Source organism: Amblyomma mixtum, chromosome 3, assembly GCF_055824585.1.
Source record: "Amblyomma mixtum isolate Tamu chromosome 3, ASM5582458v1, whole genome shotgun sequence".
NCBI lineage: Eukaryota > Metazoa > Arthropoda > Arachnida > Ixodida > Ixodidae > Amblyomma > Amblyomma mixtum.
In genome coordinates, this window is record NC_143014.1 from 203,772,429 (window position 1) to 203,799,942 (window position 27,514).

The following is a 27,514-nucleotide window of genomic DNA, read 5'->3' on the forward strand; positions in this document are numbered from 1 at the left end:
GGATGGCGACAGCGGCTCACTTGCTGATTTTCACTGCGATCGCGCCCCTTCTAGGCTACTCTGCTGTATTACCTGAACAGGCACGGTCCAACATTGAGAGGGATCTAAACGACGTATTCGATTTACTGCTGAAGAAAGTACTGCCCATTGCGTCCGAAGTGACAGCCGCCAGCAACATCAGCGTACCATGCACGTCGGCGTTGTTCAGGATGTTCTCGGCATTCAAACAGCAAGAGCCTTGGGTGATGAAAAGTAAGTAGGCAGTGACGTAATGCTGACTGCATTTCTTTGTTTTTTGTAGCATGAAAGTGTCGCTAGTGAATATGAAAATGTGGGCGCATGTATGCAACATATGGCCTACAATTCACATTAACTGGCCTAAAAATTCAAATTCTATACACAGGGTACTGAAATGACACGAAAAGTTTTTCGATCAGAGTATGAAGTGTCTCTTGCTGGATTCGTTCGCTGAACTCACAAAGGGCTGAAGCCCCAGAAATTGTGAATTTTGTTCTTTTTTTATTACAGTTTCTGGAGCTACGAGTTGAAATGACTCTGCTTCTAACTTTATTGTGCGTCCCCCTGCCTTTTTTTTTAATCAAGTCACGCAGCTTAACACACTTTATTTTTAAAATTAACTGCACGACCACGTTCGCTATAATTAAACAGAAGGTTCACTATCCTCGGAAGCATTTCGCAATGTGATGACGTAGAGAGTGCGCAGGCACACACTGTTCGAGAATGTACTATGTAGACAAAAAAATACTTTTTTTTCCCGGATCCTCCAAGCACTGAAGCATCATGCAGTTAGTATTAACTAAAATATCTGCGAAACACTCCTTGGCCCATTCTAGCATGTGTTCACATCGCTTGCCATCCTTCGCGGTTTCCGTTGCCTCTGAGTCGCGCTGCTGCGTTAAAAAATATAAATGATGTCTTTGGCCCGTTTGTAAGCACTCAAGGCGAACGAAGTACTTTCCCGAGCGTGCCTTAAAAAAAATAATTGGCTCTCTGTTTAGCATTGCTGAGCACGAAATATTGCTCGAAAGCAGTTTTTTACAGTCTGACACCACCGCCACGTACCTGAAAGTGCGACTTAGGTGTCCACTCACCCAGGGAGCCAGTTATGCGCGTCTTCAACTTTTTCATTGGCAATGCCAATTTACCCAGTGTTCGCCGCCGGCCTGTCACCCACTGCTGCCTTTCTGCAGCAAAGTTGCCAACGCCAAATCGTATTGCTCTAGTGCCGTGTTTCTGCCACAACGCTGTCCACGCCAACGCATGCGGCGCACATCGTTCTGTCACTACTGTCACCTAGCTCAAAGCACGAATATTAGTTCGATTGAAGTACTAGTCGATCGTCGTGACCCCAATTCCTCCTGGCATTGGGGTCACGACGGCGAAACTAGCAGCATGTGTTCCTAAGCTCACCACAGGGGTATCAACCGTATTTGCAAGCAAATCGTTGAAAAGAAGCTCTGTTCACGACTCTGAAAATTATGACCACAGTAAAGCAATGCCTTTGGAGGGCAAAAACTGAGTGTTAAACTCTGAAATATATCGACAATAAATAAATAAGTTAATAAATAAGCGCAAGATAGCCGAAATAAGGAAGTTTAACAGGGCGAAAATCGAGCATGTTCTAAAGAATGGAGATAGTCTAAAAAACCAGTGAAGAGAAAACTAGGCATAGGTAAAAACCAGATATATGCGCTAAGAGACAAAGAGGGCAATGTCATTAGCAATATGGATCAGATAGCTAAAGTAGCCGAAGAGTTCTACACAACTCTGCATAGTAGCCAATGTAATCAGATCGTTAATGAAAGAGGTAGTAGAACACAGAAATAGGACATCACCCACAGGGGTGGAAAAACCGGAAGACTGAAGAATTGGAGCAGGTGCATAAACACACACAAAAAACACAAATTAACAACATGACGCGTATCTAAAACACGTCTAAAAAGATGCCGGTGAATGCCAACGAACAACACTGCTAAAAAGATGATAATGAAAAAGGAAAATCTTAAAAACATTAAAACCAACAACGCTGCGAAAGCCGTGCACAATCAACATACGACCGAAAACCGTGACATGGGGAAAGGCTAAAAAGTTTAAAACTAAAAAAACCTGAAGTACCAAGGACGCACCTTTACACGACAAAGAGCTAAAAAGGTTAAAAAGTATAAAAACAGGAAAAGCCTGTGGGAGAAGAACACAATAAAAAGACAGGAAAAACAATAAAAACACGAAGATGCTTAGGTGCGTGGTCACTAGAAGAAACACGGTTATGGGAAAAAATAATGAGGCAATGGAGTCTGAGAACCAGAAGGCTAAAGGCATAAATGGGATAAGAAATGTATGGACAAACGATATGAGCGCGAGAACTTAAAAGGCGAGCATAAAAGTGCTCTAAAGTCGCAGGCAAGAACCAAACGAAGCGCGGAATCGATTCAGGCTGATAAGAAGCAAAGCTCTTCTTCTGAGAGGGCAACTGACGGTGTGCTAACAAACACGTCTTTTTGCCTGTTATAATAGCAGCGGCTTCATTGATCCCTCGGGTCAGTCGGTTTTTGTGCTTTGCTAGAACTTTTGTTTCGCCAAAGGTCGGATAGTGGCGGCGGTAATAACTTCAACACCGGCCTTTTTTCCATTTTTTTTTTAAGATTGGGGGAAACCTGGTGGATGTAGGGAATCACAGCCAACTTGTTGCTGCGAACCTTCACATCTCTTGCGGATTGGCTATCTCTTTGCCCGCTTCTTAGCATTTTTTCCGCTACGAAGACAGGATTAAGGCGGGATACCCCGAATTAAGTAATCTTCTTGCTTGGTTGAAAAAGCTCTTGTCTAGGCTGTGCTTGCAAGACTAGATCAGCGCTTTCTTGAAGGTGGCCTGAACAATATTTCTTTTGACTAGTTTTGAATGAGCGGACTTAAAAGGTAGGAGAGACAGGCCGATGCTTAAGCAAAAGACTGCTATAGCACAAAACCAATGCTAATGACCAAAAAATCGGGCAATATGGCTATTCATTGTCGGGAATGCAGTCCTTGCCGCCGCTGCTCTGCGACCTTGGGCGAAACAGAATTTCTAGCAAAGCACAAAAACCAACTGACCCGAGAGATCATTAAAGCCACTGCTATTAACAGGCAAAAGACGTGCGTATGAGCACACCGTCAGTTGCCATCTCAGAAAAAGAGCTTTGCTTCCTATCTGCCTGAATCGATTCCGCGCTTCGTTTCGTTCTTACCTGTGACTTCTTAGGCACTTTTATGCTCGTCTTTCAAGTTCTCGCGCTCATATTCTTTGTCGACACATTTCTTAACCCATTTATGCCTTTAGTCTTGTGTTTCTCATACTCCATTGGCTCATTATTTTTTCCTATAACCGTGCTTCTAAGCACCTAAGCATCTTCGTATTTTTGTTCATTTTCCTCTGTTTTTACTGTGTTTTGCTCCCACAGGCTTTTCCTGTTTTTTATAGTTTTTAAGCTTTTTAGCTCTTTGTCGTGTAAAGGTGCGTCCTTGGCACATCAGGTTTTTTATACTTTTAAACTTTATAGCCTTTCCCCATACAACGGTTTTCGGTGGTATGTTTATAGTGCACGGCTTTCGAAGCTTTGTTGGTTTTAATGTTTTTATGATTTTCCTCTTTCACTTTCATCTTTTTAGCCGTGTTGTTAGTTGGCATTCATCGGCATCTTTTTAGACGTGTTTTAGATACGCGTCACGACGTTAATTTCTGTTTTGTGTGTGTGTTTATGCACCTGCTCCAATTCTTCAGTCTTCTGGTTTGTCCACCCCTGTGGGTGATGATTAGAAAAACGCCTGCCATCTTCGGTCGAGTGCCACGGGTTCTTCGTGAGCATACGCACCACTCCCGCCTTCCTCTTCCCTATATAAGGCGTGGATCGGCCTTCTGGCAATAAAAGTTGATAGTCAGCGCACTGTGTGTCTTCTGTGGTGTCGTCATTCTATTCTCGGCTGTTGTGCGCCAGCGCTGTTTTTCAAAAGAAGGCTTCAGTCACATGAGGACGTTTGGCGTGCACGTCTGCGGTTTTTCTGTAACAGAATGAAGCTTAATGAATGTTTTTTTACACATTATTGTAGCTGTTTACACTATCTGAAAAAGCCAGCTCACGACTGTACAGTTAACGGATTAATGTTTCATGTCAACATCACCCAATATGTAGCATGCTATGCGCGCGAATCCTTCAAATAGAGTAGTCTCTTTTCCTGACAATAAAAGCAAAAGTGCAGAGTTGGCGGTCACTGAGGAACTTAAATGTATGAAAGACAAATACTATAAAGATTCGAGAGGCATATCTTTATGTGTGCCCTAATTATTTTATTTATTTACCACTTTTAATTTAGGGAAATGGAGCTGTTTTGAAGAGAAGTGGTACCCTGAACTCTTTAGGTCCATCACGTTGCCACCTTGCCATGAGGACTGCCATTAAATGATTTCCTTTCTCTCTTTCCCTTCCCTTCCATTCACCTCGTTTTTCTGCATTTCACGCAGTGCTCCTTGCCAATGGCTTCGTACCTAGCAACGCATTCGAAGGCGGCGTAGTCAGCCTCGGAGGCTACGAGCAGTGCCTCCACACCAGAGCCAGCGGCTTCAATGGTGGCACTCAGATTAGAGGCCAGTATTGCTCGCTTTTCCTGCACCCACCACGCCATTTGATAGAAGACCTCGTGCACCGTTTCCAGCAAGCAGGAGATCTACAGGCAAGAACTTACAAGCATTCTCCTTTTGTACCGCTTCTTGCCGCTTCTTGCTGCTACTGCCACTTCTTGCTGAACAGACAAGGGGAAAGAGGGGCTCGTTATGACATACATGACGGAAGCTAAAAGTCACCGAAACCAATGTGCATAGGGGATTTTTTTCTAATTTGTGGTGTTCACCTATTGGTGATTAATACCGGAATTATTTAAATATAATTGATTAGAAAGCAGAAGAAAAAACAATCACATGCCGACGGTAGGATTCGAACCCACGACCTCCGAATTCAGCGTCCGGTGCTCTACCGACTGAGTTACGGTGACGACTTTCCAATCTTCTGCTTTTGGAGGTAATTATGTGCAGTGTGTCCGAACCGTGAGAGCGCTCAAGTACTAGCGCTACCCTCGTCTATAGAGGCGGGCGTAGTATGTTCTGTATTACCCCGAGTTTCAAGTAAAACAGGATCGAACACTGAGGGCGGAAGCTGTGCGAAAACCCTCTTATGCTACCCATGGCATCAAGAGTGCCAGAACAGGGGCCTTCGTTAGCTATTGAGCAGAGAAGGGAATAGAATAGGGGGGTATAGTATGCATGTCATTATGGTATACATAGCGGCTGATTTTCAAAAATAAAGGCAAAAAGAATACTCATAAGCGCAAGCAAACTGTGTTTTGACCACAGAGGAAAAATGAGTGGTAGCCGCAGGTTCTGGGCAGAATGAAATTTGTTTGAAATATTTATTGAGGTACAACGTAATACAAGCTGTTGTAAGTGTGTATGCCATTTGTTAGTGCCTTCGCTGTGGTGAGTTTTTTTTTTTTGGAGGGGGGGGGGGGGCTAACGTTCGTTACCAAGAACAGCCAAAAAAGCCTTGGAGATCGGAATAAAAATTGTTTCAGGGCCGTTTCAACCCGTTGCTCCCTACTGCTGGTGCTGTAAATGGAAGACAAAGTGTCCGCATTGGGATTTGTACCCCCTCTGCCTGCACTGAAGCCGACCTGAGCCTGTTCGCATCAACCGGTATGGTTATTTTGTCAAGTTTTTAAGTAACCGACAAACTGTTCAAACCTCCGTTTATCACGGAATGCGGTGAAGGGTTGCGACATGTTTTTTTTTTTTTTTTTAACAGGGGTATGTTTCACAAGCAGTGCACTGTACAACGTTATGTTGTCACAAACTTTTCAGTTCGAAGGCTCGACAAAAAAGAAGAAAAAGCCAAAAACAAAGTGAAGCATGTGAAAAGATTTAGTATATATTGTGCTGTGAAGGGAAAAACACCTTTTCCTTTTGTTATCTCGCCTTTTATCTCCTTTTTTTTTATTGGCGCAATTCTTCAGTACATTCTTTCGAGCATGCACTCGCCCGACAACCACCTCTGGCTATTAAGTTTGTGATAACCTTGAGAAAACAAACTATTCCATTCTATTCTTTAGTTCTGTGTTTTATTCCCGTGTTGGTTGTACCGAAATCATGTGGCTTGGTTTTCTCTGTGCTAATCCAACGGATGATATTGTTTTTGATCAATGTGCAAATAAAATGGCCCATTGGTTCCAGGGGCTCGAAAGCCCTTGGACCCGACGGGCTGTCGAATCATTCACTTTCGTCTTGTGCGCGTTCTTTGGTATAATATTTGTTCTTAAAAAAATTGCTCGAGGGCAGTGATTTGCCTGATGAATGGAAACTAGCGCATAAATCAGGGCATCAAAATTTACTCTCAAATTACAGCCCTTTGCTTCACCTCAGAACAGTTGGCAAGGTCCTGGACCAGATATTTTTTGCAAACATTATGCATTATCTTAACAAATATCCATTAATCAATAACAAACAGCACAAATTTCGTAGTTTTTTTTTTGTGTCGCCCAGTTAACCAGTTCATGATATAGCCTGTTGATCAAAGGATTTCCTCTGTATTGGGTGTTCCCTGATTTCAGAAAACTTTCGACATTGTCCCTAATACTTAATTACCGGAAAAGTTATCTTGCTAAAACTTAAACAGTAAAGCTATATATCATAGGTTTTCTGGTACGTCTTCTGCTATGACGCTATTCATCGATGACGGCGTTTCATGCCTAACTTTAGTAATCTTGCTGACTGTTATTATATTTAAAGTGTGAGCTTAACAAGGTAGCGGACTGGTGTAGGAAATGGGGCATTGATCCCCAGAAAAGTGTTCGTACGTGCTTCACTACGCAAAAGAGACACCTCATTATCTTGCTTACAGAATTAATACACTGAATTTATTCTCCGTTAGCGAATGCAATTATCTAGGTGTTTACTGAATTAATGAACTGCCTTAGCACTGGCACGTAAATTAAATAACTGTGAAGGCAGGCCATGTTTTAGGCTTCGTACGCAGGAACGCAAGTACATTACTTTACAACTTGTAAAGAACTGTTATTTTTTGTAATTTAAGGTGCATGCAAGAGTAGGCATGTATTGTACGGGAGTCTAAATCTAAAACCAATATTGGTAAATTAGAAAAGGTCCAAAATTGAACTGTTCAGTTCGTTTTGAACAACTTTCATAGTAAATGTATCAGCAAAGAGTTCTTTAGGGTGGGACTCGCTCCAGAGACACACGTCGTTAAGTTGAAGATTTTCCACGATATACTTGATTGCAAATCCGGTATCAGTCGTAACTAGTAATTTTTTCCGCATGACAGCATGTCGACGAGGAGTCACATATTGAAAGTAAAATTATTAAAATGCAGAATCTACCGTGTGCTTTTTTTTTCTGTTTACAAGTAATTCTTAAAACCCTGCGCTCTGTGCAGGTGGATTGTACAGCAAGGCGGACATTATGTACGGGATCCAGCTCAGTGACTAAACAATTAAAACTAAAATTTACTAATCAACTTCTTACCTTTATTTCAATGGTCAACATTATATTAATAAATTGGCTTTTAACATACAAGCTGTGTTCAGTTTTTAAATTTTCTTTATCGGCAATGCATTTCGAACTAATTAACGTCAAAAATACGCATTTTTTTGTTTTTATGTTGACAGCCTTCAATTTCTTATTATAATGTTGGCCCTAAAATGAAAAGCAGAAAAGTTGATTACTGTTGATTACTTAATTTTACTTAATTGTTTAATCATTGAGCTCTATCACGTACATAATTTTGCCTTGCTGTACAATTTACCTGCACAGACCACACCGACGTATCGCTCGCGGGGTTTCAAAATAACGATTTGTAAATAGTTAAAAAACACCGCGTATGTACTTAAAATATCACTCTTTCTAAAAACCATAAACAGCTGAAATGCGTTTCACTGAGAGGTTGTACCGATAATGTGTAGCAAAACTTTTGCTTCTTTTTTGTAATATTGTGAAGAAGACGAAGCTGGCAGTGGCACGGGACAGAGCGCTCGCGCTATGCCAACAACAACAGCGGCCATTAAATAAACTGTTGTCCATCGTTCATCGCACCTCATTCTTCAGCTGGCCGCCACGTAACCGTATGGATGGTTTATTTTAAACATTCATCTGGTTTGATAATTATATTATTTGGTACCTCGAATTTTTTAAAGCGAAGTTTATTGCCTCAGGGCATCAAACGGCATGTAATGATGGATGAAGAGGATGCTTAAATAAATAACAAAAGGTTCGGTGATCTAACGAAAAACGAAACCGAGAAGTCAACGATGGTGGTGTCCCTGTGTTCAAGCGGTGTATGAAGCACTATTGTTCGGCCAAAGACCTGCTGCCGCCAGATGCCGAATTCTTGTCGGCTTCAACGCCGGGCAAACCCCCAGCAGGTGGTGAATGTCGGCCTCAAGATTGTGCTACGTTGTTTATCATTTGCTGCCTGAGATTGCGCTCCATTTTTTATGTTGGCATTTCTCCCTCCTCCTCGCATTAGAAGGGCTCTGAAACAGCTTCCGAGGAGAGCACATCAATTCGTTCAGTCACTGCACTGTGTTGTCATGAACACCTGAGCAAAATAATACACTTCTACATGCAGTAGAGAACTCACAATCACGCGCTAAATTAGGCGAGCCCTTTCCGGCGAGTTTTTCATGCTCGCACTCTCCTCCGTCGCATGCTGCTGCGCATGCAAGTTCAGAGAGGACTATTGGTTAGATTCTTTCAGACATCTGGCAGCAACGTTTGCCCCCGGCGAGTAAACGGCGCAGCTCTGGCAAGTCAGGAAGCTCCGCCTCCGGCGGTGGAGCCGGAGGAGGAGCGCTGACTTTCCAGAGGCCAGAGCGTAAGAAGTGACGAGAGGAGAGGGAAGGGTGCGTAGGCGCTGAAATTCAAATTCTTGCTGGAGGATATTTGCGAAGCGGTGTCCTTTAGTGTCACAGAGCTCCTTTATATAAGAGCGCCTTTCAGAGCCCCTTCAATACTAGGCAAAGCGGTGTGATTAAAGTGACAAACAAATAAATAAATATAAATCATGGCGCTACCATGATATGCCGACTTTTAAGTTTTTCTTTCTTGTTAGTTTTGCAGCAGTATGGAATCCAAGCCAAAGTTAAAGCATGCCGGTCCGGGGAAGCGAAGGCGTGGTCTAGGGCTCAACTGCTATCCGTGTAAGACAGTGATTTGGCAGCCCAGGGAGAACTGCCCAAAAGAGAGAGTGATATTTCTTGTTGCCATTTCCGCAGAGTTCTCCTTTCAACACTGATCTTCCTTGTGGTGGTTGCCACAGCAGTTGAAAGGTGGCAAGCGGGATGCAAGCGATCATCAGGTAATGCGTGCTGCGCATTGTTTCCTAACCGATGCCAGAATCTTTGCTTTAGTTGACGCCTCTCAAACATGACCAAACACAGAATTATAAGCTGCAGCTGCAGTCTTATCACATGCCACAGTTTTTCTCTGAAGAGTAAATGATGCGTGCCCATAAATTGACCTTTTACGGTCCACTGGCAGTTATTCCGGTCTTCAATTAGCAGGAGAGGTATCATTTGTTCTGTAAAAATAAAGTTGTTTCTCTCTCGACACAATGTCACAGTTCAATCTGTTCATTTGTACAGATCGCATAACGGATACATTGTCGCAAAATTTACTCAGGTAGCTGCACTGATTCATAACTCTCAAGCAGCACATATAGGTAAACTATTATAATAAGTGATCTATAAGCAACAGTGAAAGCTGTTTGAATACGTTGAGCTTAGTAGCTGGTATGCTCTGCTTGCCACGGTAATCATGCTATGTTATTACGACACCCCTGTATGCACAGCCCACGTGGTGAAGTCTGTCAGTGTGTTGGTTCTGCAATAACAAGGATATTCTATTTGGCCCTTTGCCTGTTAGAATTATACCACATTGCCCTTCGATAGCTATGAGGCTAAGTTTTCCTAAGGCATTTTTCGCGAGAAAAAGCTGTCTAATTGCGGCAATTTTTATTTTATAATATGGCTCCATAATTTCATGGATCCTGTTCAGCTCCTCTGTATTCTACTTTAACCTGAAATAACCAACTGAAAGCACGGTTTCTAAATCCTTGGATCATTTGCTATGCTACTTCTATCTCGTGCTCAATCCGCGACTGTTTCCTGACCGCACAAGGTCCTCACTTCCACATGCCTTTTATAGCTATGTCGGCAGTTTCTGACCGATTCGTGTCCTTTCTGTGTAAGTTAAGCCTCTCGCCACAATGTCCGCAGCTCAGCGAACATTCTGTCTTGTCTTCTGGCAGGGACAATGCTCAAGGTTTTATTGACGTTTTCGGCCATATCGAACACAAGAACACTGCTGAAGACGAAGAACACCGGGCTGAACGAATCTCTGCTGTTCTTGAGTGGCCTCAAGGTGTTTTGCGCTTACTGGGTTCTCCTCGATCACGAGTACATCGCCTTGCAGCCAGAGTTTTTGCGTGAGTATTTAAGTATACTTGTATTATTCTATTGTTCATGTATTCAAAATGTTTATAAAACGCGAAAGACCACGGTTCTTGTTGCAAAGTGCTATCAGCGCGACGTGTCAGTAATCTACGGGGAACGTGTTCGATGTTCGCAGGGGTGGGCTTATTTCGCTGCCATTTATCCACCTGCGGCCGGATCACCGGGTTACCAAACGCCCAAAAGCACCAGCGAGCCATTTTAGATTAACTGCTTTTGCTGATGTATAGCTTGCACACAGAGTAGGCCGCCCCTAATGGGGGATTTCATAGCCATTGCAAGCCCGTGCTGTTTCGTAGTCACTAAGAAGCTTTATGGTTGTATTAATACGACAGACACACACATGAGCCTCGTCGAAGCATAGTTAAAGTGCATTACCGAGTACGCAACCCAGTTCACAAATTGCGAAAAAATGTTTTATTCGACGTCAGCTACCATTGCCTCAACGCATGCCAAAATAAGCCAGGTAGAAAAAATTGGAAGTGCAGTAACGTGGCACATATGAACTGAGTATAACGGTAAGGAATTGCATCCGTCACTGCATAAAATCTGATAGAAGTGCCAACCGGGTTGGGTTTACATTCTAACATGTGTAGAATGTACTGCTTTAATAGGAAGATGAATGAAGCCAACTTTCTGGCAGTTTTGTATTTCCCTAATTATAATAAAAAAACTAATCTTCACAAAAACTAATAAGCTAAATGGCTCCGCTTTTTATTTATCAGAGATTGCTCGTTCGAAATTCTGATCAAGCGTTGGCATTTACCGGAGTGCGCGAAGAAGGAACAAGGCTATGGCACAGAGCCTATATTGGGGACTGAACAAAAAAAGAATGAAATGTGAAGGAAAAAAGTGCTTAATTAATTACTTTCATTGATATTTTATCCCATATATGCCTAGTGTCGTAAATGTAGGACATCGCTTTTTGCGATTTTAAGATTCGGTCTCATCGTCTACATTTTGATCCCGCAAGAAAAGCGAACAAGATTATTGCATTGCCTAGAGAAAACCACCAGGCGAGATGAGAAATGTGATTGATGTTGATGCCAAACTTTTCAAGCTTTACCACACACAACAGGTGGTGCATTCGCCTAGTGTCCCACGTTTTAAGACATATTTTCAAAAACAAAAACCTATTTTCATCAATAAACGGATGATTTTGACTTCTGAAATATACTGAGCACCTAATATGAAAAACTACTTTAAATTTTAGTTTCGTGAAGGTGAAGCATATATGGGTTAAGTACACCCAACAACAAAAAAACAAAAACAAACAAAAAAAACAACAAAAGGAACATGGCTCCGCCCGGGATCGAACCGGGGACCTTTCGCGTGTAAAGCGAACGTGATAACCACTACACTACGGAACCAGCTGTCATTGCGCGTCTGGGGAATGTGTTTTAAAACAATTCTTTTGTTGCAGCTAGTGACTTTCATTGCTCTTGCTGTCGCTAATGCCGCTAATATGTCAGATCCGGCATCTAAAGAACTGTTGCATAACATATTGCCGTAGAGTTGTATTGCCATCTGGTTGCTGAAAGGGGCACTGCGATGTTTTCCTCGGTACCGATTGACAGCATTAAATCGATTCATCATGCGTTCCGGAAGTCAGTGCAAAGAGAATTATTGAAATAGGAGCATGCAAACGAAAGTTTGCATGCTCCTTGAAAGTTCGAAATCAGACGAAAACGCGTTTCACTCACCCATTACACTCACCCGGTACTTAGACTGGGCGCCACCAATCAGAACCGCACCTATAGTGCACACGCAGGGGAAGCTTCCATGCAGTTGCTGCTTTTTCGGGGCAGCCCATGGCCGCGCATTTTGACGGCGTCCCCCCCTCCGCGTACGCGGCGCCGTAGACACAGGGTAAGGGCAAGGGAAGCTGCCCCGATGTTTCTTTGATGGTAGGATTTCAAGGTTGTCGTCTGTCCCCCCCTCCCCTCCCCTCCAAACTCGCCTCCCGTCTCCTTTCTGGCCTTTGTCTTCCCATTTTTGGGCAATGTGTGTCGACTGGCTTTTTTTTTTCGCTGCCTCCTTGGTGTGGTTTGAACCGCGCTTGCCGCCACGAAGGTCTGAAGCGGAAAGGAAAGTGTCGCCCCTAGCGTTATTCAGTTTTCGTTCGCTGTCACTGCTTCTTTGTAGTTTTTGTGGCATGCAGGAAGCTTTGAGTCATCAGAGACATAATATTTTGAATCCATATCGTCAGTATAAAGGAACAATATGCAAACTAGACGCACAACCAATCAGAGAGGCAGCGCCCAAACTTGATGTCATTCAGCTGCCGAAAGTGGCCGCTACGTTGCGACATCATCGGCTTTAAACGAGTATTTCTAGAGAATTTTAAAATAATAAACATTTCGATTTCGGCGATCTCTTTGGGCGTTCAGGAAAAACAATGCCCCTTACTCTGCATACAAAGAATAAAGACCTCATGCTTTATCTACGTCGCAGGCATGGAGGCCAGTGGAGGCAAAATAATTGTCAGAAAACAAGTTCCGAGAATGCTCCTGTCAGTTGGTTCCGTAGTGTAGCGGTTATCACGTGCGCTTTACACGCGGAAAGTCCCCGGTTCGATCCCGGGCGTAGGCGTGCAAAATTTCTTTTATTTCCTTTGGCTGATGGTTTACAAGCAATGTCAGGTGCTTACTACAGTACCGTAGCAAGAATGCTTTACAATAAAGAAAAAAAATAGCAAGGACGACCTGTAATGAAGATGTAAACAATGAATTACGACAAGCATCGTTAAGAAATTCGGCCACGTATGCGGTTTCCAGTGCATGCGTAATACGTGCTGTTGGTGGTCATCCAGCTGAATGTAGTCGCGACAGCAAACAAATTCCTCGCCGGACTGAAGTGAAAGAGTGTAGTAGGGTTTTCTTTTTTATATAAATGGAGCTACGCCGCATATCTCCAAAGCGAATTTTCTGTTCTTATTTTACGCTCAATGTTCACTGATCAATTGATCAACCTTCCAGAGCATCATGACCATGGCAATTTTTTTCAACAAACTGAAGTGCGGCATTAACACTGCATTACTCTATGCATAAGCCGGCATGCGTTTCGTTTTATGCGTTATTCAGCACAGCGTATTTGTGTCAGTTGGAGAGAGCTGGTGCACTGCTTCCACCGTAACATTGCCTCAGACCCTGTGGCCGACGCACAGCGGCGCTAAAGTTTAAGTCCAATACAGTGCTCGACACCCAGTACACAAATTGCGAGGAATTGGTTTATTCGACGTCAGCTACCATTGCCGCAACGCATGCCAAAATAAGCTACGTAGAAAACCTTGAATGTGCAGTAACGTGTCATATATGAACTGAGTATAAACAGTGGTGAATTACATGCATCACTGCATGAACAGTGATAAAAGTGCGCGCAACCAGATTGGGTTTAGAACATTCTAACATGTGTAGAATGTGCTGCTTTAAAGGACGATTAACGAAGCCAACTTGCTGGCAGTTTCGCATTTCCCTAATTATAGTAAAAAAAAGAAATCTCCAAAAATACTAATAAGCTAAAGGCTTCACTTTTTATTTATTTATTAATGATTACTCGGCCGAAATTCTGATCCAGCGCTGACATTTACCGGACTGCGCTAAGAAGGAACAATGCTATAGCACAGAGCATATATATTGAGGACTAAACAAAAAAAGAATGAAATGTGAAGTGGAAAAAATGCTTAATTATTTTTAATGGTATTTTCCTCCATATATGCCTAGTGTAGGACATCGCTCTTTGCGCATTAACTCTAAAAGTTTGTTGCAAAAAAGCTTGCGCCTGCTGGCATAGCTTCAAGATTCTAAGCTCCTCCTGTGGAAGCGCTGCGTTGTGTGCGTTCAGTTTAGTGCTTTTGTTTTGCACATAAAGAGCCGTCAGGCTTATCCGGAAGCTGTGAGCAGATTCGGCCTCCTTGTCTACATTTTGATTCCACAAGAAAAGCGAACAAGATTTGTGCATTGTCTAGAGAAAACCAAGAAGCGTGATGAGAAATGTGAACCACCAGGCGTAATGCGAAATGTGATTGATTTCGAAGTCAAACATTTCAAGCTTTACCACACACAACAGGTAGTGGATGCCCCTAGTGTCCCACGTTGTAAGACATATTTAAAAAAAAAAAACATATTTTCATCAATAAACCAATGGCTGTGAGTTCTGAAGTCTAATAAACACCTCATCAGAAAAGCTACCTTAATTTTTAGTTTCGTGATACCGAAGCATATATTGGTTAAGTAAAGAAAAAATAAAAAAACACAAAAATAAAGGACATGTGGCTCCGCCCGGGTTCGAACCGGGGACCTTTCGCGTGTAAAGCGAACGTGATAACCACTACACTACGGAACCAGCCGGCATTGCAGGCCTCGGATTTGTATTTTGCAACAATTCTGTTGTTGCCTCTTGTGACGTTCATTGGCCTTTCTGCCGCTAGTGCCGCTAATATGTCGAAGATTGCACCTAAATAACTGTAGCAAAACGCATTCCCGTCGAGTTGTATTGCCACCTGGCTGTTTAACATGACTGGTCGCAGCAAACTAATTGTCAGAAAAAATTAGGCAGTGGCTTAGCTTTGGTTAAGCTTAGATATAGGCTCCCAAAGCATCGCCGGGTGGCGCTGCTGCGCCTGATGTGCAGCGCCATCTATGGGAGAAAAGTAAAAACTGGGGCGCTGCTCGCTGCTCGCGCTGCTTTCACCACGCTTCTTTGCACGCGCGCTCTCTTGCACGTGCGCGCGCCCGCGCTGTCGCGGTGTGTCGCCTGCATGAGCCACAATAAGATCGTTCAGGCTGACGCGCAGTACTGCAATGCAAACTTAATTAAAGGGGGGAAACTGATTAGTCGCGTCTACTGTGTGGAGCAGACGGTCGACGATGAGGAGGCCCATTTGACTGTAAAATGCGTTTCTCGAGTGAGTATTAACGTCGTACTGTATGACATGTAACTAGAGGTAAGTCCACGGTATAATTATATGCTCGAAATATGCGAAGTACTATCAGCTCTGAGAAATAAAGCGAGACACTTGTTGATCGTAGTTGTCAGTTGTTGCATGCGATGCGCAGGGCGATCCCTTACGTGCGAGTCGAAAGGACATGCGACCAGGCAACAGTTCGTCAACATTCTACTCCACCTTGGGGGAACCCCCTAAACATTTGACCACCATTGTTCACACTTGCAAGTGCGACCTGCGGGTCGCCTTCTTGCTTGAAACGAAAACATTGCTTGCGCGCTTTCGAGAATTTCGTCTTCTTTGACCGCGTCTCCTGCACTCGCGCTCGGTGCGATTCTCAATGCACTACGGTGACCAGGAGGATGTCGTGACGGTATTGATGTGCACCGCAGTCGTATAAGCGTCATGATGACAGCGACAGCGGCGCGCTTCTCAGGGCCGGCCTGCCGACCTGTTTGCCTGCCGCCGCCGTCAGAAAAATACGCTAATATTGTTTGTTCGCGTTCATACCAAACCCTGGAGTAGAGCAACGTCAAAAATGAATCATTTTTGAGGATCGTTGGCCAATACCGAGCTGCTGGTAGAAGCGATAACTGCGATACAAGCATATTTCTTTTCCAAAGCCGCTTTGCTGATGCCCTGTGCTGCTCGCCTGTTGTCACCTGGCTCCGCAGTTAAAGGCATCACGGAAATCGATCACGTCTTTGTTTTATTATGTGACGGTGAACATAGTAAGTACTTCTTGAGCATAGTAAAACGGTGACGCGAGTAGCACCTTTATTACAGCGCTGGCCAGTTCCGAAGTGCCCTCAGCTGCAGCATCGATGCGAAATGATTAGGCTTAGCGACGACTACGGCAGCGAGGGAGCAGCGCAGCTCGTCGCCCGGCGTGGCCGCGGGCGACGTCGTTGCCGAAAGCTCTACTGTCCGCGGACGGCGTCATTGCCAAAAGCTCCACTGTCTCGCCGATTAGTTCAGCGGCTTGCGACTCGCAGTCGCAAGGCTGGAAAATCGAGCAGCGAGCGACTTGCCTGCGCGTCGTCTGCCACTTTTTTCGTGCATGGTAGGGACAGACTCACTGGCTCTCCGAAGAGCGCGGCCGCATACTCGCGTGTTCGCGGTAAGAGTGTATCACCGTGTACATACGCTTTGGTTTTTACATTACGGCCTTCGTACTACCTCCTTTTTGCTTCGCCGAGACCGCGTCTGTCAGCGCGAAGATTGCGCCTCGCGCGACTCTCCCGTCGCACGTGCACACAAAGCTAGCAGGGCGTCTGCTACGGCGCCGCCCCGAGTTTCCGCTGCTCGCCGCTGCGGCGCTGGCGTCGCGCTCCCAAACTTGAGCTTGGGTTCCCTATACAAGCGAGAAGCTTCAGTTATGCTTGGTTTGACGGCCGTCCATGCACTTCCTGTACAGACGCGGAGGAGGAAATGGAAATCGGCGCGGTTAAAACTGCCCGCAGGAATGCGGAGAGGGTTGCTGGCTGCGACGCGGGAAACACCAACACCCTCTAGAGAAGCAACACGCGGTTGTAACGAAAGGTCAAACGGTGGGCGAGGAGACGAAGCATGTAGCGACAGCGAGGAGGCGACGCACATGCGCAGTAGCGCGCGGTTGCGCCGAAAGGACAGGCGATGGAGTCGGCGACGGCGACGGCTGCGGCAGCGGCGAGGAGCGACCACCTGCGCAGCGTGTGACGTCACTCGGTTTCACGCATGCGCATAACTCACCAGTTCGGCTCACGCGAAGCTCAGGCTCTGACCCGCTTAATGAAGTTTTTCGCTTTAAAAAAAGCCCGAGAACACAAGTGTCAGCTGGTTCCATAGTGTAGTGCACAGAAAGGATATATACACACACAGTAGAAAAACTATTTACATAGAACCTAGCTGAGCGCTACATGGCACAAACATGATATTAAACATATTATAACTAAAAGGCCGGCAAGGATATACAGCGCATCAGGAGAGGAAACCAATCCGGTAAAAAGTCCAATTCTTTGTAAATGTCCGTTACCTGCAGCAACATTTGGCTAAAATGAATTCTCGGTGAAGCGACTGGTTCAACGTTGCGGTCTTGCATGCGTGTTTTCGAAAGGCTATGAAGTCCAATCAGAAGAATCATATCATAGGGTTTCGAGTCAGGTTGGGAAACAACAAGGTAGCGCACACTGTAGGAATTTAGGAGAAAACCTTTCTGAAGCGTCCTCTGCAACACATCCCAAAATAAAATCGCGTCTTTGCAGTCTATGAAACAATGTTCAATTGTTTCAGGCACATTGCACAAGTCACAGTTTACAGAAGACCCAAAAATGTTTTTCCTGTCGAGCCACGTATTGACAGGTAGAGTTTCGATGTGTAATTTATAAAAAAAATGTTTTGGTTCAAGGAAAAAATGGCATTTTACGCAGTCGCTTTAACACATCATGACCCGGTTATCACGTTTGCTTTACGCGCGAAAGGTCCTTTGTTCGATACCGGGCGGAGCAACGCGGGATTTTTTTTTTTTCTATGACTGATAGTTTACAAGCAATGTCGGTCGCTTGCTACGGTGCCATAGCAAAAACGACCTACAACGAAGAAAAAAAATCGCAAGAGTGACTTGTAATAAATATGGGAACAATGCATTACGAGAAGCATCGTCACGAAATTCGGCCATGGATACCGGTTCCCAGAGGTTGCTTAATACGTGCTATTGGTGGTCATCCAGCTGCATGTAGTCGCGTCTTCAAACAAAATTGCTCTCTGGACTCAAGTGAAAGAACGCAGTAGGGCTTTCTTTTTCTTTTTTTTTCATATAAATTGAGCTACACCTCATTTCTCCAAAGCGACTTTTCTCTTCTTATTTTGCGTTCGGTGTTCACTGATCAATCGATCAACCTTCTAGAGTGTCATGGCGATGGCAGTTTTTTGCGGCATTAACCCTGCATTACTCTCTGAATAAGACTGCATGCATTTCGTGTTATGCGTAATTCTGTCTTACCAGGTCAGTGACCCATTCTGGCAAATTATAGCGGCTCACATATGAATACATAGGTTCAAATTAAACAAATCTTAGTGAAGCATCTTTGAAGGGCAATGTAAGTTTTTGTAAAGGAATTAAAATTCTTGAAGCTAACTGAAAACGTGGGGAAAGAAAAGCTTCAATGTCCGGGTTAGGACATGATCGAAGAATTGCTAATACTTGGAGATTTTGAAAAATCTACAACAATCGGTGAAAACTTCCTAGCAATTAATCTTCTGTCATCTGCTACAGACTAGAGGTAAGCATGCAGGTATACAGAATTCTCAGCTTTCGATTCCGCAGAGATGACTAAGTAGGCAATTTGCCCGCGGTATCTTAGTTTAGTGGTGGTTTGGGGTTTTTGAGCTGCATCATAGCCATAATACATGCAACGCGCTATACACTTTACTGACGAATACGAAACAAATGACACTGCCGACATGCAGGGTGTCTCACCTAAGGCTTTACACAATTTTTAAGACTAGCTTTTTGTGTTAGTAGAGCGCTTTTTTTCGACATAGCATTGTCAGTGGTAGTACATCAGAATACAACTAAGTCGTGATAACTAGCAGGCTGCTTAACTAACAATGAATAGTTAACTTTTTACCTATTACTGTTAGGTTGCCTAACTACTGAGAGGCGTGTAGCCCACCGAAAGTAATATCTGCATCAGTTTTTAGAATTTCCAAAACACGGTTACCCTCGGCGCCGTGGCCCAACAAATTTTGCCTACATCGCGTCAAAATACATGCGCTTTCGAAAAGCTAGCAGTCAAACCAACCTCTCCAGTGCTCCTAACTCGTCGAAATAGCCAAAATTAGTTCGGCCACATTGCCGAGGTTAACATCGTTTTCGAAATTCTATGGATATTGATATCTAAATTCATAAAGATATAACTTAAGGTTCAAAACTTAAGCAGCCTAACAGGAATAGTTAAAAAGTTTACTGTTCAATATTAGTTAACCAGCCTGTTAGTAAGCACATGTCAGGTGTATTCTGATGTAAAGCAAGGCTGAGAATGCTATGCGTGAAAACGCGCTCTACAAAATAAAAAAAAAACTACTTATAAATATTGCGTAAAATCTTAGGTGACACACCTTGTATATGTTTCGTGTTCGTCACAAAAGTGTAATAGCGCGTTGCATGCATGATGTACAACCAATCAGGCCTAGTTCTCGAACATTTATTTGTCGTAGCCATGTTACTTAGCCGTACTGGTCTGGCGAAACGAAGATGTGCCAATGGCATTTCACTGATAGTTTCGAATGTTAAACTTTCCCGTCTATCCAAATTTCTTAATTAATGATGGGAAAGTTGCGAACATGGTACCACGCTTGAAGAATGGATCTATGAAGTAGTTCGGAATTATTACCTGTTTTAACTAGCCTTTACTGCTTAGAAGAGCGCATCTTGTATCCAACCGCAAGGAATCCGCCAGGATTCGATGTAAACTTTCTCTAAAATACAGGATGGTTCCGGAATGGATGTTTTCTGAAAGAAGACCCTCTATATATCAGAAGTGATACTTTGTTGATTTCTTTTATTCCAACAGCACTCACTGCTGCGTCTTGTGGGATATTAATTCAGCCTGTGAGATAACAGATCCGAAAACGTTTAACGCTGAGGACACAACAAATTGTCCGAAATGATACTCATTCGGTGCCACAGAGAACGCGACATCTGTTTCATCAGTCAGCACGGCGGCCGCTTCTGTTTTCATTCGTTTTCCTCGAACATAATTTCTCTAACTTTTGTTAGAAATAGCATGCGATTTTCTGATGTCTGTTTTGTACACCAGGATGTCTGATGTGACGGAATACGCACAGCTGCAGGATGGGCTCGGTCGCGTCGCGGAGTGATGTGGGGAGATTGCAATACCCAACGCTCAAAACTGCGCTCACGTGCGCTGAAAACAAAAAAGAAATGAGCAATTTAACAGAAGCTGTTCGCTAGTAATCGAAATATTAGCAAAGATATTCTGAATAAGATCTGTTCGCCCCAAGTTCACACAAGACCATATGTGATCCGAATAAGCTAGCAGCCTCGTAGCAGGGCGCGCAAGGCTTGCGGCTGCATCGAAATCTTACCAACGTAAGCAAGGGGGCTAAAGAAGCCAGCCACAAAGAGTAGCTTGGCCTTATTTCGCAGCACGCCAACGAAGTTTGAGGTAGATCTCTTCGCTCGCACACTGGTGCTCTAACACGTGTACGTTCTATTCTTTCTTGGTTTCTCCCGGTGAGGCGGCATCGATTGGTCAGCACGACCACAAAGAAAAAGGAGTTAACCTGTTAATCTGGATTTATCTGTTTGCTAAAACCAATGCCATTCGCCAAAAGTTTTCTACCTGACTACGAAACTAGAATTCAGCTGAAATAATTCAGAGTTCACCTCTTCCCATATCAATCTATTCGTTTTTCTCGCTGTTTCATGGTTCTGCCATTGGCCTCTATGCATCGATTTGTTTCAAATATTACATTACCCGCGCCACTCTTCCCCTTTCTATGCATTAATATTTTTAAACGATGCTCACGTGTTCAAAGAGTAAACAAAAAATGGCGTTTAACACAGGCAAGCCGTAGCGATTGTACGGAGTAGAAACTGCTGGTGTGTTCCCAGGATGCCGTGCCTAGTGACTAATAATGAGACCACGAGTGGTCGCATTTTCAAAATCTTTTTTTTTTGCAGCAGGTTAGGTATTATGTCAAGGCATAAAAAGAGATATATATGTCCGAAAACCTTAATGGAGGAAGTGCAGCGGGGAGTAACGATAGGCTCCCTCTGTCCATGTAATGCAAGGTAAAATGCAGCGAATCCGTTTTCCCAGTGCTGCTTGGTAAATTTGGGTACCACCGTCAGCAGGGTTAACTCGAACGCTCGAGTTCGCGTCCTGCACTGACTTTAGAGCTACTGAACGCTCGGCGCTGGGTCCGACACAATGCTGCGCGGTGTTTTTGTTCCGGTTGGCGACAGCCGGAGCTCTGCTTCCACCGTGACATTGCCTCAGACCCTGCGGCCGACACCTAGCGGCGCTAAAGTCCATTACAGTGTATGCCACCCAGTTCGCAAATTGCGAGGAAATTGTTCATTCGCTCTGCACGGACAAGAAAAACGAACAAGTGTTGTGCGTTGTCTAGGGAAAACCACCAGACGTGATGAGAAATGTGATTCATCTCGATGCTAAAGGTTTCAAGCTTTGCCACACACAACGGGGAGTGCATTGCCCTAGCGTCCCACATTGTAAAACATATTTTCAAAAACAAAAGCATATTTTCGTTAATAAACGGATGGTTCTGAACGCAGAAGTGTAATAAACACCTGATATGAAAAACTACCTGAAATTGTAAAATTTCGTGAAGCTGAAACATATATGGGTTAAGTAAACATAAGAAATAAAGAAAAACAAAAATAAAGCAGCCATGGCTCCGCCCGGGATCGAACCGGGGACCTTTCGCGTGTAAAGCGAACGTGATAACCACTGTACTTGCCTGTAGAGAGTGAGGATGGGACACCATTCGACCTCATTATGCTAATGGGCCTCCATTGTATTTGGCGCTCGAGAATGGCAGGATATCATTGCGATCCTGATGCACGGCCAGCACGGATCTATTTTCGGGAGTGCATGCATAAGTATATTGAAGTTCAGAAACTTGCTCCTGAAGCTCCCGAGTGGCTCGAAAGAGTCGAGCCGTTGGTGACGCTTAAGGAGTTTTAATATGATGAAGCCACGCACCCCCGGGCGGAAAGTGTTGTTAATTATTGCTCATTGCGCTCTGTAAGTGTATTTGTGTACTGTGGTTCTTGCCGAAGTCAGGCAATAAATAAAAAAAAAAAAAAAAACTACACTACGGAACCAGGTTGCTATGCGAGCCTCGGGTAAGTGTTTTTGAACAATTCTTTTGTTGGTGCTACTGACGTTTATTGCTCTTGCTACCGCAAATGCCTCTAATGTGTCGAAGCCGGCACCTGAAGAACTGTTGGAAAACACATTCCCGTTGAGTTGTATTGCCACCTGGTTGCTTAACATGACTTCTGGCAGCAAAATAATTGTCAGCAAAAAAGCATGGGGCGCTTTGACTGTCTAAAGTGCGTAGAGGTGAAAGCTTTTTGCGCACCTCTTCGACTGCCTCTGTGGCACTGGTGAGGTCACCACTGGATGACGTCATACATAATTAATGACTAATTACTAAGTACTGATAATTTATTTTCAATGACGAATTACTGATTAATGACTAAATGCTAATTAACTGCTAATCAATGACGCTTATGCTTCGACTTTAGGAGTGGAACGCGACAGCGTGTTGTAGCGCTTGCAGGGAGTTCACAGAACGCCACCACCCGTTCGGCGCGACGCCTTACCCTTTGAACTCAATGCTTTTTGAGGAAAGGAAATGGCGCAATAATTCTCTGTCATCTCGGTGGACACCTGAACCGCACCGTACAGGAAGGGAGGAAGTGAGAGTGAAATAAGAAAGAGAAAGAGGGGCCGTAATGAAAAAAAAGTGAAAATTGTATTTGAGGAAATGAAATTACACAGTAACTGTCTCATATATCTCGGTGGATACCCGTCATCCGTCTTCAGAGGAAGGAAGGAAGTGGGAGTGAAAGAAGAAAGAGAAAGAGGGGCCGTAATGAAGAAAATAAAAGTTGTATTTGAGGAAAGGAAATTACGCAGTAACTGTCTCACATATCTTGGTGGACGCCCGTCAAAAGGGTGACACTCTGCTTACAAGCTTCTGCTGACAGCCTACTGTCGACAACGATGAGGCATTAAAGGCTTTCACATTAAAACAAAGTCCGTGAACGCTGTTCTTCCGGCGATTATCACGTTCGCTTTATACGCGAAAGGTCCCCGGTTCGATCCCGGGCGGAGCCACGAGAATTTCTTTTTTTATTTTCTACGACTGATAGTTTACAAGCGCTCTCGGTTGCTTACAGCGGTATACATAGGAAGAACGACCTACAATTAAGAAAAAAAATAGCAAAACTGACTTGTAGTGAAGATATCAGCAATGCATTACGAGAAGTATCGTTAAGAAATTCGGCCATGGATACGGTTCCCAGTCCATGCATAATAAGTGCTATTGGTGGTCATCCAGCTGCATGTAGTCGCGGCTTCAAACAAAATGCTTCCCCATACTCAAGTGAAAGAGTGTATTAGGGCTTTCTTTTACTTTTTTTTAATACAAATTGAGCTACACCGCCTTTCTCCAAAGCGACTTTTCTCTTCTTATTTTACGTTCGATGTTCACTGATCAATTCATCAACCTTCGAGAGCATCATGACCATGGCAACTTTTTGCGGCATTAACCCTGCATTACTCTATGCATAAGCCTGCATGCATTTCGTGTTGTGCGTAATTCTTTCTAACCAGGTAAAGGCCCCGTTCTGGCAAATTACAGCATCCCACACATCAATACATAGGTCCAAATTAATCAAATCTAGAGAAGAATCCTTCAAGGGCAATCTGTGTTTTTGTTAAGGAATGAAAATTCTTGAAGCTAACCGAAAACGTGGGGGAAAGAAAACCTTCAGTGTCCGGACTTAGGACATGAACGATTGCTAATACTTGGTGACTTTGAAAAAGCTATAACAATCGGTGACAACTTCAAACCAATAATTCTTCTTTCACCTGCTACAGACCAGAGGTAAGCATGCAGGTATGCAGAATTCTCAGCTTTCGATTCCGCAGAGAAGACTAAGCAAGCAATTTGCCCGCGGTATTTTAGTTTAGTGCTGGTTTGGGGATTTTGAGCTGCACCATAGCCATCATACATGCAACGGGCTATACACTTTACTGACGAATACGAAACAAATAACACGGCAGACATACAGGGTGTTTCACCTAAGGCTTTGCACAATTTTTAGGAATAGGCTTTTTGTGTTAGAAGAGCGCTTTTTTTCGGCATAGCATTGTAAGCGGTAGAACATCGGAATACAACAAAGACGTGGTAACTAGCAGGGTGCTTAGCTAATATTAAATAGTCAACTTTTTAACTATTACTTTTAGCCTACTTAATTATTAAGAGGCGAGTAGTTCACCGTAAGCAATATCCATATCGGTTTTTAGAATTTAGAAAACATGGTTACCCTCGGCGATGTGGCCCAACAAATTTTGGCTACATCGCGCCAAACTACATGTGCTTTCGAAAAGCTAGCAGTCAAAGCGACCTCTTCACTGCATTTAACTCGTCGTCATAGCCAAAATTAGCTGGGCCACATTGCCGAGGGAACTCCGTTTTCGAAATTCTATGATAATTGATATCTAAATTAATATGGATATAACATAAGGTGGGCTACAACCCTCTCAATACTTAAGGACCCTAACAGGAATGTTAAAAAGTTTACTATTGAATATTAGTTAACCAGCCTGTTAGTAAGCACATCTTAGGTGTATTCTGACGTAATTCAACGCTGAGAATGCTATGCGTGAAAAAGCGCTCTTCCAAATTAAAAAAAAAAAACGATATTCAAAAATTGTGTAAAATCTTAGGTGACACACCTTGTATATGTGTCTTGTTCGTTAGTAAGGTGTAATAGCGCGTTTCATGCATGATGTACAATCAATCAGGACCAGTTCTTGTACTTGTACTTGTACTATTTGTCGTAGCCATGTTACTTAGCCGTACTGCTCTGGCGAAAGGCAGTGGTGCTAACGGCATTTCGCTGATAGTTTTGGATGTTAAACTTGCCCGTCTTTCCAAATTCCATGATTGGAAAGTTGCGAACATGGCACCACGCCTGAAGAATGGACCCATGCAGTAGTTCGGAATTATTACCTGTTTTCACTTGCCTGCTTAGAAGAGCGCATCTTGCAATCAGCCTCAATGAATCCGCTCGGATTCGATCAAAATTTTGGCTAAAATACAGTATGATTTTTGAATGGAAGTTTGTTGAAAGAAGTTTCCTCTACATATCAGAAGTGATACCTTCTTTTCTTTTCTTCCAACGGCACTCATTGCTGCGTCTTGTTCTATATTAATTCAGCTTGTGAGACAATATATCCGAAAACGTTTAACGCAGAGGAAACAACAAGCTGTCCCAAATGGTACTCAATCGGTGCAGTGACAAGGAATGTGACATAGGTTTCATCAATGAGCACTGCGGCCGCTTTTTTTTTTTCTTTTGTTTTTGTGAAGCAATTTCTCCAATGTTTAACAGAAAAAGCATGCCATTTTCCGATATCTGTTTTGTACATCAGGATGTCTGATGTGACGGACTACGCACAGCTGCAGGATAGGCTCGGTCGCATCGCGGAGTGGTGTGGGGAGATTGCGATACCCAACGCTCAAAACTGCGCTCATGAGCGCTTAAAGCAAAAAAAAAATGAGCAAGTTAACAGAAGGTGTTGGCTAGTGATCAAAATATTAGCTCAGATATTGAGAATAATAGCAATTCACACCTGGTCCACCCAGGACCATATGTGATCCAAATAAGATAGCAGCCTCGTAGCAGGGCGCGCAAGGCTTGCGGATGCATCAAAATCTTTCCAACGTAAGCAAGGGGGCTATAGAAGCCACCCACAAAGAGTAGCTTGGCCTTATTTCGCAGCACGCGAACGAAGTTTGAGGTAGATCTCTTCGCTCGCACACTGGTGATCTAACACGAGTGCGTTCTATTATTTCTCGGTTTCTCCCGGCGAGGCGCCATCGATTGCTCAGCATGACCACAAAAAAAAAAGAATTTAACCTGTTAAGCTAGATTTATCTGACTGCGAAAAACAATGCCATTCACCCCAAGTTTTTTACCTCACTACGAAACTAGAATTTCGCTGAAATAACTCAGAGTCCCCCTCTCACCGTATCAATCTTTTCGTTTTTCTCGCTGTTTCAAAGTTCTGCCATGGGCCGCTATGTATCAATTTGATTCAGATATTACATTATCCGCGCCACTCTTCCCCCTTTTTTTTGCATTAATATTTTTAAACGATGCTCACGTGTTGAAAGAGTAAAGAAAGAATGCTATTTAACACAGGCTAGACGCACCGATTGTATAGAGTAGAAACTGCTCGTATGTTCCCAGGATGCCATGCCTAGTGACCAATAATCAGACCACGAGTGGTCGCATTTTCATAATTTTTTCCCAGCAGGCTGGGCATTATGTCAAAGCATAAACAGGGATATATATGTCCGGAAACCTTAATGGAAAAAGTGCAGCAGGCAGATATGATAGCACCCCTCTCCCCATGCAATGTAATCTAAAATGCAGCGAAATCCGTTTTCCCAGTGCCGCGTGGTAAATTTGGGTACTACCGACAGCATGCTTAACACGAACGCTCGAGTACGCGTCCTGCACTGACTTTAGAGCCACTGAACGCTGGGCGCCGGGTCCGAGACCGTGCTGCGCGGTGTGTTTTTGTGTCGGCTGGAGACAGCCGGTGCTCTGCTTCTACCGTAACATTGCCTCAGATCCTGCGGCCGACGCCCAGCGGCGCTAAAGTTACAGTTCATTACAGTGTACGCCATAACACCATCCGTCGGGCTAGTAGGTTGCGATCCATATGTATCAACAGCGCGAACACAACACAGGAAGAAGGAGAAGAAGGTAAAGAACGTGAAGGTAAAGAGCTCTTTACCTTCTTCTCCTTCTTCCTGTGTTGTGTTCGCGCTGCTGATACATATAGTGTACGCCGCCCAGTTCACAAATTGCGAGAAAATGGTTGATTCGACGTCAGCTACCTTTGCCGTAACGCATGCCAAAATAAGCTTGGTAGAAAACCTTGCAAGTGCAGTTACGAGGCACATATGAACTGAGTATAAACAGTTATGACTTGCAAATATCACTGCATGAACAATGATAAAAGTTCGCGCATCTAGGTTGGGTTTAGAATATTATAACGTGTAGAATGTACTGCTTTAATCGGACGATGAACGAAGCCAACTTGCTGGCAGTTTCGCATTTCCCTAATTGTAACAAAAAAACAAATCTTCAGAAATGCTAATAAGCTACGTGGCTTCAAAATTTTTTTTCATTTATCAATGATTGCTCGATCGAAATTCTGATCA

The 27,514-nt window shown here is 43.7% G+C and overlaps 2 protein-coding genes and 2 non-coding genes across 4 annotated transcripts in view; 2 read left to right on the forward strand and 2 right to left on the reverse strand.

Annotated features, from left to right (window-relative positions):
• Nucleotides 1-2: 2 nt before the first annotated feature.
• Nucleotides 3-7,546, forward strand: LOC149353350 (uncharacterized). Its single transcript, XM_089575807.1, has 3 exons — nt 3-252; nt 4,517-4,699; nt 7,494-7,546. The coding sequence occupies exons 1-3, from the start codon at nt 3-5 to the stop codon at nt 7,544-7,546; spliced, it is 486 nt and encodes a 161-aa protein (XP_089431933.1).
• LOC149353351 (nose resistant to fluoxetine protein 6-like) overlaps nt 5,625-27,514 on the forward strand; it is a 65,117-nt gene continuing 43,227 nt past the window's right edge. The window contains exons 1-4 of the mRNA XM_089582503.1: nt 5,625-5,740; nt 9,168-9,255; nt 9,331-9,413; nt 10,365-10,541. Coding sequence (XP_089438629.1) covers nt 10,370-10,541 — 172 coding nt within the window. The 5' untranslated portion in view covers nt 5,625-5,740; nt 9,168-9,255; nt 9,331-9,413; nt 10,365-10,369. The remainder of the gene's footprint in view (nt 5,741-9,167; nt 9,256-9,330; nt 9,414-10,364; nt 10,542-27,514) is intronic.
• TRNAV-UAC (transfer RNA valine (anticodon UAC)) lies at nt 11,864-11,936 on the reverse strand. The gene has a single exon. It is a non-coding gene; the product is annotated as a tRNA-Val (tRNA).
• TRNAV-UAC (transfer RNA valine (anticodon UAC)) lies at nt 14,838-14,910 on the reverse strand. Its single transcript has one exon. It is a non-coding gene; the product is annotated as a tRNA-Val (tRNA).

Bases quoted from the DNA above. Each gene is read 5' to 3' on its own strand.
- LOC149353350 (XM_089575807.1), top strand. From the start codon at position 3: ATGGCGACAGCGGCTCACTTGCTGATTTTCACTGCGATCGCGCCCCTT. The intron at 253-4,516 runs GTAAGTAGGCAG...CATTTCACGCAG, and splicing joins AGAGCCTTGGGTGATGAAAA to TGCTCCTTGCCAATGGCTTC. The intron at 4,700-7,493 runs GTTTCCAGCAAG...CGCTCTGTGCAG, and splicing joins GATAGAAGACCTCGTGCACC to GTGGATTGTACAGCAAGGCG.